General features: G+C 38.5%; 1 protein-coding gene across 1 annotated transcript in view; it reads right to left on the bottom strand.

The window, feature by feature from the left end:
• The window catches only part of LOC116532471 (olfactory receptor 1L3-like), a 27,780-nt gene that overhangs the window by 285 nt on the left and 16,460 nt on the right, over positions 1–11,035 (bottom strand). The window contains 1 exon segment of the mRNA XM_032251639.1: positions 1–8. This exon segment is cut by the window's left edge and continues 285 nt beyond it. Within this exon segment, the coding sequence (XP_032107530.1) occupies positions 1–8 (8 nt within the window).

Genomic DNA, 11,035 nt, shown 5'->3' with positions numbered 1-11,035 from the left:
TGGACTTCCTGGATAGGGTTTGGAGAAGCATTGGGAGAGATGTAAAGTGCAGTTTGACCAAGACAGCTTCTTCCCCAATCTCAAATCTATCTTAAAAATCTCACTCCTAGTATACTTTGAAAGAATGTTTAATTCTGAGACTATGTAGAAACAGATAGTAAAATTCAATAAGGGAAAAGTTAAAGGATGCCAAACTGTGTTCCAAATTGGAAACTAAAATTTTTCCATGTGCTCATAGGAGCTTCTATGTGTCCTAATTTGTTTGAGTTCTTCTCATTTCCTTTTGTAAAGATTCTTCTGAGGTTGTTTCTTGACCATCTCCTTAGCCTTATTATTATTTTTTGCCCCAGAGGAAGAGGTTGCTGGGTTCTACTTAGAATTAGGATGCTGTCATACAAGGAATCCCTATGAATGAAGTTATCTCATTCAGTGTTCTTTCTTGCTCATAGGTCCATAGATGGTAGTAGTAGTTGGGATAGAACAAAACTAAGCAGCAGAATTATCAAGGCTCCTTGGTACTTGCAGAATTCAGATAAGACTTCCTTACATCCTCAGAGAAAAGCCTTTCCAATGTTTATTTAAGCATTTCTGTTTGGCTAATACGATCTGATACTTTAATTATCATCTTTTGGTCCAAGGATACTAGTTAAAATTAGAGTATTCCCAGAAATAGCCTATGTAACCAAGATCAGTTCTTTAAATATATTAGTTTTTCTGGTTAAAAAACTATGAAGTCCTCATTCTCAACATTCAAATATTGCAGGACTATAAAACATAGACTGTGTAAGGGTCCTGTTTCCATCAATATCATGGAAAGAGAAGGCAAAGATAGCCCTATGACCACTACTAAGCCACATTGCTGAGATGGTTGACTGAGTCGATAACAAGGTGAAACTAAAGAATCAGGAGGCATAGACATTAAAAAAGAAGAAAATGTCATTTTTTTGTGGCATGGTTGTGTACCAAAAAATTCAAGATAAGTATTTGAAAATCTTTTAAAACCTATGGCAATTTTCTACCAGTGGCCAGACACATTGTAAAACTAAAACTATTAATTCTCTTTCTGTATTAGACAAATCTAATGAGGAAAAGGTTTCGACTGATAATGGCAAGAAAGTCTAAGTGATACTTAGAAATTAACCTGAGGGACAAAATAAATATAAAAGAATGAGTAAGACCTATCAGAAGAAACTATAATAGGTCACAAAATGAGTATCTGAATATGTGGAGAATGATATTCCTTAAAAGGAAGACTATATTTTAAAATATGAATTCTTATTAATAAAATTTAATGCACTTCTAATAAGACCTGAGGGGGATTTTTAATGGAACTTGAGAAGATTGTCTAAAATTCATCTGGAATATTACGTGGTTAAAGACAGACAACATTATTTTGGAAACATTAGAATAATGATGGGAAACTTCTTTAACCCCAGATAAAAGCACAGTATATTGAAAAGCAGTAAGATAATGACAGACATAGAGAAAAATGCAAAAATTGATGAATATAAAGCATTTTGTATATCTATATGCCTATATTTAGATCATAATCTATATTAAACTTAACATATAATAAAGATTTATTTCATGGCAATGGAAAAATAATGAACTATAAAATAAATGCTATTTATGACAATTGGAACATTTGGAAAAAAATAAGCCTAAACTTCTTTGTAACCCACAAATAAAAATAAGTTATCAGATTGGCACTACATTTTTTGGAATCATATCCAAAGGAAAATAGACCTTCATATTTACTGAAAGTGTAAATCAGTGTAGACTTTTGGTAGTCTCTGTCAGAGTTGAAAATCTGCATCTCTTTATCCACTTGTTCTACTTATAGCACTCTATCATTTAGAAGTAGTCATATTTGTGTAGTACACAATACGTGTTGCTTATAACATCAAGCAAACAAACCTACCAAACAAAGCAACCCCTAGAGGAAACAACTTCAAAATGCACATGCAGGTGAATTACTAAACAACTTATGATGCATTCCTGTTACTCAGTAGCATGCGCGCTCTAAAGAAATAAGATGGCTGATGTTAGCCAACATTTATTAGCACTCAGTACATGCCACATACTAGTTTGGTGCTTTGCATGTTTTAAAAAATTATTGTATTTTCCCCAAATCCTACGTGATAGGCACTATAACTATTCAAATTTTACAGACAAAAATTAGAGTTTAGCCAAGTTAAGTAACTTACCAGATCCTGCCATGAGTAAGTGGTAGAGCTGGAATTTGAATTCAGGCAGTCTTATAGCAGAGCCGAAGCCATTTGTTGCCTAGTAATGCCATCGCTATTATACCACTCTTTATGATGTTTTACTAAGTGACAAAAAAAAAGTTGCAGAACAATGCATATAGAATAATCCTATTTTTGTAAAGAAAAGTATTTCTTATATGTTGTATATATTTTGGTGTGTGTTTATGTGTATGTGGTTGCCTCTTGAAGTGGGTTGGAGTGAGAAGTAATTTCCACATTTAACTTTATGTTACATATATTTATTTAATTGACAAAAATTGTATCTATAGTGCACATGCAAACATGATGTTTTGAAATATGTATACCTTGTGGAATGGCTAAATTAGCAAGTTAACATATGTGTTATTGCACATATTTATCATTTTCTTGTGTATGGTGAAATTATATTGCTTGTATTTAAATATAATAACCACATGATTTTTTTTCTTTTTTTAAAATTATACTTTAAGTTCTGGGGTTCATGTGCAGATTGTGCAGAATTGTTACATAGGTATACACCTGCCATGGTGATTTGCTGCATTCATCCCCCATCATATACATTAGGTATTTCTCCTAATGTTATCCCTCCCCAATCCCCCCACCCCCTGCTATCCCTCCCCTAGCTCTCCCACCCCCCAACAGGCCTTGGTGTGTGATGGTCCCCTCCCTGTGTCTATATGTTCTCATTGTTCAACACCCACTTATGAGTGAGAACATGCAGGAACACATGATTTTTTACATAAATTTTATAATTAAAAGGGTGAAAGTTCAGTACAATTTCATTTCCCAGACAACTTTTTCTCTCCATAGATCTACATGCACACTATATATTGTATTGGAGTCATACTATCCATAGTGCTTCTCCCTCACAGACTGTTACAATGGATGTTTTTGTGTGTATTGCACTCATGAGAGAATTTCTATAGTGTGGAGTAATTCTGAGATACGAAATGCACAGGTGGAATTTATGAACACTGAAAATCTTAATAGATACAACCTGAGACAACTACCCTTCATCCTACTCCTGGGAAATGTATCTATTTGACTCTCTGGACTCTTTCCCCATTTTCTTCTCTGTGTCTCTCAGTCTCGCTCCTGCGACATTGTATTTGCTGGGGGTGAAGGGCTATTTGATTGCTTTTGGGCTTGAACTTGGAGTTTCTAAGATCAGTGCAATGTTTCTCAGAGGTAGTAACTTAGCCCTTTCCCATTTAACTGGATCTGACAACATTGTATACTTCCTCATGCCTTGGACAAGTCATTACGGTTCTGTACATATATATTAGGATGATGGGGTGTGGGGGGGTGGGGGCTGGTTTCTGTTTGTGTGCTATTCTTCCCTGCCTGCCACTGTCATTTGGAGACTCAAATGACAGTTGAGTGAGAGTTTGTCAAACCCTACTACAAGTGGTTAGTATTTTTGCTCACACAATAAGCTAGAGAAATGACATTTTAATGATGGGTCTTGTTAGTGGTGGGAAGAACCAAAAGGGACTGCGAGATTTTCTAAGCCTTTTAAATCACATCATCTCACCTGAAAAGTTATTTACTCTCTTCCTTGATAGACGGGAAATGTGGATTATTTCTATACTTCTCATCTTTCTCTATGGGAATTTTCATATTGTGGACATTTGTCATCTCAGATTGTTTCTCCTTTGCTTGTGTACTCATCATTTATGCAGTGTCCTTCTCTTAGCCACTGGCCCACATGAAACCAGGGAGAACACACTGGCAGCAATAATGCACTTCCCAAATTGGATAAAAACGCTGGGTGGGCAGTACCCTGGTGGAAAGCTACCCACTATCCGTGCTTCCGCTTCCCTGAGTGAGCAAAGACAGATGGAAAGTGACTAAACTGGAAAAATGCAGCTGGCATTCATTAGACAGAGTCTGTCCTTATCCCTTGTCTCATTTAACTCTCACAATAACACTATGTTTTAGGTACCATTACTTCACCCCTTTGCAATGGAGACTGAAATTCAGAAAGTCACAGAGCTGGTGACTGGTGTATCTAGGATTCAAACCCGGGCACGCTGACTGCAGCTTATGCTTTAAACTGCTCCATCACACCTCTTCCCCAATCTGTGCATGTGCAGTCGAGAACTAAGCCCACAGCATGTGTCCTCGGCCAACAGAGGTCATCTTGCCGCCAAGTGCCTTCAGCCTCCTTGCTGACCCACTCCTTCCACTCTATCCTTTCCTTCTACATATTGGAATTCTTTCTATTTCCTTCCTTTCTACTCCCACTTCTGCCTCCCATTTCACAAAGCCATATCCTCTCCTCTCCTCCTTGCCTTCAGAGAGGACAGGCTGTAGGCGACTTTGGACCTCAGCCCTGTCAGATCTTGCATCAACAACAGCTCTCTGATTTTACAGCACCAGGACCTGACCTCAGGATCTCTCCTGCACCTGTGTTTTTGAAAACCCAGCTTCTCCCTTTCTACTCTCTCCTCCCTGCCAGCTGTAAGACACCCAGATTGGCCGTGTTGGGTGCATAAGCGCCTTTCAGTGGTATGTTCCATTTAGGGATTCTGCAGGTTCTTTTTAGGTTGAGCTTTTCTCTTTTCAGTTCTCTGAAATCTTTTCTGCCTAGTTTTTACTCCTCTATTAGATTGCAGCTTTACCTCCTGTCTCTTGGCTCCAGAGAAGGTCGTATCTCAGCCTAATTTCCCATTTCCTGCTTAGTTTAGGTTGAAAGCTCTTTTGGATACTTGAAGTCCCTCAGATCCAGGGGACATGTTTCTGGTTTCAGCTCTGCCATGAGTTCATGGAGTCATATCCCATAGCAATCTGCCTCATTTCTGTGTTAATAATGGCATGATGTTAAGGTGAGTTACCTTGCCCTTCCCAAATTTAAAATTCTAGATTCTAGGCAAATGAATGTTTAAAATATGCCTATTGAGATTCTTTTTGTGAATAATTGCGTTCACTCTGTCTCAACATACCTTTGGTATCCATCGGGTCCACCAGAGGTACTTCAGATGGGATTTACTGAAAACAAAACTTTTCTTCCTCAGCTGAGCTGACAAATCTGGGTGTTTCTTGTCTAGAGATACCCACTTTATTACAGCTTCTTCCTATGGATATTCTCAATTATGGTAATGTAATGGGTATAAATTAAATAGCACTTACACATGGAAGCACTGCTCTAAGAACTTTATATACATGAAGTCATTTAGTTTCTACAACGTTCCATTTTACAGGTACCAAAGTTGAAGTACAGAGAAGTGAAGTGACTTGCCTAAGGACACACAGCGATGGTAGTAGATTCCAGCTTCAAGTGTGTGCTTTCGATGTCTTTATTGTCCAAACGTTCTTGTTTATTTGTTCCTCTGCCAACTCAGTTTCCCTGGAGGAGATAACTCAGTGGGTCTCAGGTTGCAGGATGTGGGCTACACCGTTTAAGGGTAGGGGCTAGTGACTACAACAGTGTCTTGCATAGGACAGGTACTTTAAATGTCTGATATTTAATCAAAGCGAGCAAGAAGAAAAATATATATAGAGACAATATTTCCTGGTTTTTGAGATGGAAGGAAAAAAATCGGGAAAAAGGAAGACGATTATATGATGATATTGACTCCAGAGTTCCCATTGCCAAAGACCCCTCGGTCTGCCTACCTGTGGGCGTGACAGGAGATTCAGAGGCCTGAACAGGTTTCAGGGCTGCCAGAGGGTTACAACTGGGCTCTGAATCTCTAAAGAAGGAGGCCTCTTCAAATGCAGATCTAATCTCAGAAATGTGACAGTTTTTCACCTACACTGAGAATTAGTGATGGAAAGGGAGATCCAGGGGCCTGTCCTGTATGCATGCCAGAGCACTGAGGGGATTGGCCCTGTGGTCTTCCCAGGGGTAAAGAACATTACTATGGGGAACCTGGGTTCCAGAGGTGTAGTCTCTTACACCTGGGAAGGGAATTAGAGCCATGTAGTAGCAGAAGTGGAGGTTTGTTCATGCTCATATGTATACCCTATGCACATATGTTTCCATAAACATGTGTGCACTCCATATAATGTGCTTTTTCATGCACATGTATACTCTGTGTAGATGTGTGTGCCTACTCTGTGTACATGCATGTACTCTTGTGCAGATCTGTGTTACACTTATGTGTGCCTCCCTGGAAGGAGAAGTGATGACCTCTGACATCCCTGAGGTTCTGTGTTTGCATGTATGACTGCATCCAGACGCACATGCAGTGCTGTGGGAAAGGGGTTAAGGTACCAGCCTGGGAGCCAGACTGACTACGTGTGGATGCTCGCTCAGTGTCTTATGAGCTATGCAGCTTTTGCAAGTACTTAACCTTACTGAGCCTTGATTATTTTGGCTTCATTTGCCTTTCTTAAACATTTTATTACTTCAATTTCTTTTCTTTTTTTGAGATGGAGTTTTGCTCTTGTTGCCCAGGCTGGAGTGCAATGGTGTGATCTTGGGTCACCGCAACCTCCGCCTCCTGGATTCAAGCGATTCTCCTCCCTCAGACTCCCGGGTAGCTGGGATTACAGGCATCTGCCACCACGCCCGGCTAATTTTGTATTTTTAGTAGAGACAGGGTTTCTCCATGTTGGTCAGGCTGGTCTTCAAACTCCTGACCTCCGATGATCCACCCACCTCAGCCTCCCAAAGTGCTGGGATTACAGGCATGAGCCACCTCACCTGGTCTACTTCAATTTCTTAAGCCAGTCTGCTTATATTTGAATTCCAGTTTTTCCAGTTACTAAATGGGTGAATTTGGGTAAAGTATTTAGCCTCACTAACCCACACTGTCCTCATTACATATAAATGTCACAGCAATGACAACTTTTAGATAAATATTTATTTTTTCTGTTTTTATTTCTTTCAAACATACATTATTATTATTATTGAGAAATTTTAGGTCACAGAAAAATTGATCAGAAAGTGCAGAGAATTCCCATACCTCCTGCTCCCACCCATGCGGTTTCCCCTACTATCAATGCCCACCGTCAGAGTGGCACATTTGTTACAATTAATGAACTTATTGTAACACATCGTTATCACCCAGGTCTGTAGTTTACATTAGGATTCACTCTTGGTGCTGAACATTTTATGGGTTTTGACAAATATATGTCATGTATCTACTATAATAGTATGATACAAAATAAGCCTACCATCCTAAAAATTCTCTGTGCTTCACCTGTTCATCCCTTCCTCAAACCTCTGACAACCACTGATATTCTTAGTTTTGCCTTTTCCAAAATGTCATATAGTTGGAATTATACAGTATGATTGATTTCTCATTATCAATCTTATTATTTTACAGACATCATATTCAGTCTTATTATTTACAGTTTACATTTAGATCTATTATCTATTTTGATTGACTTCTTTCACTTACTAATATGCATTTAAGGTACCTCCATATATTTTCGTGGTTTGATAGCTCATTTCTTTTTAGCACGGAATAACATTCTGTTGTCTGCATGTACCACAGTTCATTTATCCACTTACATACTGAAGGACAGTGTGGTTGCGTCCAAGTTTTGGCAGCTATGAATAAAGCTGCTATAAATGCCTGTGCAGGTTTTTATGTGGACATAAGTTTTCAGTTTATTTGCATAAATACCAAAAAGGATGATTGCTGGATCATATGGTAAGAGTATGTTTAGTTTCATGAGAAATTGTTAAACTGTCTTCCAAAGTAACTTTTATGACTTTGTGTTCTCATTAGCAATGAATGAGAAGTCTTGTTGCTCCACATCCTTGTCAGCATTTGGTGTTGTCATTGTTCTTGATTTGGGCCATTCTAATAGCTGTGTAGTGGTATCTCACTGTTGTCTTAATTTGCATTTTCTAACAACATAGGATGTGAAGCATATTTCATATATTTGCTGCCATCTGTATGTCTTCTTTGGTGTGGTGCCTGTGTAAGTCTTTTGACCATTTTTCAATTGAGTTACTGATTTTCTTATTGTTGAGTTTTAGGAGATCTTTGTATATTTTTGGTAATAGTCCTTTACCAGATATGTCTTTTGCAAATATTTTCACCTAGTCTGTGGATTGCCTTCTCATTCTTTTGAAAGTGTCTTTCTCAGAGTAGAAATTTTAAATTTTAATTAATTATACCTTATCAATTATTTCTTACATGCATCTTGTCTTTGGTGTTGTATCAAAAATGTTATTGCTATGCCCAAGATCATCTAAGTTGTTTTTTTTTTTTTTGTATTTTTAGTAGAGATGGGGTTTCACCATGTTGACCAGGATGGTCTCGATCTCTTGACCTCGTGATCCACCCGCCTCGGCCTCCCAAAGTGCTGGGATTACAGGCTTGAGCCACCGCGCCCGGCCCATCTAAGTTTTTTTAAGTTATCTTCCAGGAGTCTTATTATTTTACAGTTTACATTTAGATCTATTCTCTATTTTGAATAAATTATTGTGAAGTGTGTAAAGTCTATGTCTAGATTTATTTCTTTTTGCATATGGATTCCCAGTTGTCCTGGCACCATTTGTTGAAAAGACTATATTTTCTCTGCTGTCAGATATGTTCTCTCTTCTGTCACAGATCACTTGACAATATCTATATGGATCTATTTCTTGGAGAGCCTCTATTTTTACTTTTTTTAAAAAAATTGTATTTGGGCTCTGGGGTACATGTGCACATCCTGCATCCTGTAGGATTGTTGCATAGGTACACACATGCCATGGTGGTTTGCTGTCTCCATCCCTGCACCACTTCACCCCTCCGTCTCCTACATCAGGCATTTCTCCCAGTGCTATCCCTCCCAAACCTGCCTGCCCCCCTTTGCTGTCCCTCCCATCCCCTCCCCTTTCCCACCCCCACCTTACCCTGTGAGTGTTATTCCCTTCCCTGTGCCTGAGTGTTCTCATTGTTCGTCATCCACCTATGAGTGAAAACATGCAGTGTTTGGTTTTCTGTTCTTGTGTCAGTTTGCTGAGAATGATGGTTTCTAGATTCATCCATGTCTCTTCAAAGGACATGAACTCATCATTTATACCCAGTAATGGGGTTGCTGGGTCAAATGGAATTTCTATTTCTAGGTCCTTGGGGAATTACCACATTCTCTTCCACAATGGTTAAACCAATTTACACTCCCACCAACAGTGTTAAAGTGTTCCTATTTCTCTACATCCTCTCCAGCATCTGTTGTCTCCAGATTTTTAAAGATCACCATTCTAACTGGCGTGAGATGGTATCTCAATGTGGTTTTGATGTGCGTTTCTCTAATGACCAATGATGAAGAGTATTTTTTCATATGTTTGTTGGCCGCATATTTGTCTTCTTTTAAAAAGTGTCTGTTCATATCCTTTGCCCACTTTTGAATGGGTTTGTTTGTTTTTTTCTTGTAAATCTGCTTTAGTTCTTTGTAGATTCTGGATATTAGCCCTTTGTCTGAGGGGTAGATTGCAAAAATTTTTTCCCATTCTATTGGTTGCCAGTTTACTCTAATGATTGTTTCTTTTGCTGTGCAGAAACTCAAGTTTACTTGGATCCTGTTTGTCTATTTTGGTTTTTGTTGCCATTGGTTTTAGTGTTTTAGTCATGAAGTCCTTGCCTGTGCCTGTGTCCTAAATGGTTTTGCCTAGGTTTTCTTTTAGGGTTTTTATGGTGTTAGTTCTTATGTTTAAATCTTTAATTCATCTGGATTTAATTTTAGTGTAAGGTGTCAGGAAGGAGTCCATTTTCAGCTTCCTGCATATGGCTAGCCGGTTTTCCCAACACCATTTATTAAACAGGGAATCCTTTCCCCATTGCTTGTTTTTGTCAGGCTTGTCAAAGATCAGTTGGTTGCAGATGTGTGACGTTGCTTCTGAGGTCTCTGTTCTGTTTTGTGTGTCTATATCTCTATTTTGGTACCAGTACCATGCTGTTTTGATTGCTGTAGCCTTGTAGTATAGTTTGAAGTCAGGTAGCATGATGCATCCAGCTTTGTTCTTTTTGCTTAGGATTGTCTTGGCTATGTGGGCTCTCTTTTGGTTCCATATGAAGTTTAAAGTGTTTTTTCCAGTTCTGTGAAGAAGGTCAATGGTAGCTTGATGGGGATAGCATTGAATCTGTAGATTAATTTGGGCAGTATGGCCATTTTCACAATATTTATTCTTCCTAAACATGAGCATGGAATGTTTTTCCATCTGTTTGTGTCCTCTCTTATTTCCTTGATCAGTGGTTTGTAGTTCTCCTTGAAGACATCTTTTACATCCTTTGTTAGCTGTATTTCTAGGTATTTTATTCTCTTTGTAGCAATTTTAAATGGGAGTTCGCTCATGATTTGGCTCTCTGTTTGTCTGTTATTGGTGTATAGGAATGCTTGTGATTTCTGCACTTTGATTTTTTTATCCTGAGACTTTGCCAAAGTTGCTTATCAGCTTAAGGAGGTTTTGGGCTGAGATGATGGGGTCTTCTGAAACATATGATCATGTCATCTGCCAATAGGGACAGTTTGACTTCTTCTTTTCCTAATTGAGTGCCCTTTATTATTTTTTTTCTTGCCTAATTGCTCTGGCTAGAACTTCCAATACTATATTGAATAGGAGTGGTAAGAGAGGGCATCCCTGTCTAGTGCCAGTTTTTAAAGGGAATGCTTCCAGCTTTTGCCCATTCAGTGTGATACTGGCTGTGGGTTTCTCGTTAATAGCTTTTATTGTTTTGAGATATGTTCCATCGATGTCTAGTTTATTGAGAGTTTTTAGCATAAAAGGCTGTTGAATTTTGTCAAAGGCCTTCTCTGCATCTATTGAGATAATCATGTGGTTTTTGTCATTGGTTCTGTTTATGTGGTGAATTATGTTTATAGACTTGAGTATGTTGAACCAACCT

The sequence above is a fragment of the Sapajus apella genome, unplaced genomic scaffold (assembly GCF_009761245.1).
Source record: "Sapajus apella isolate SASKATOON/1434 unplaced genomic scaffold, GSC_monkey_1.0 scaffold76, whole genome shotgun sequence".
Taxonomy (NCBI): Eukaryota; Metazoa; Chordata; class Mammalia; order Primates; family Cebidae; genus Sapajus; species Sapajus apella.
This window is presented reverse-complemented; position numbering and strand designations above follow the sequence as displayed.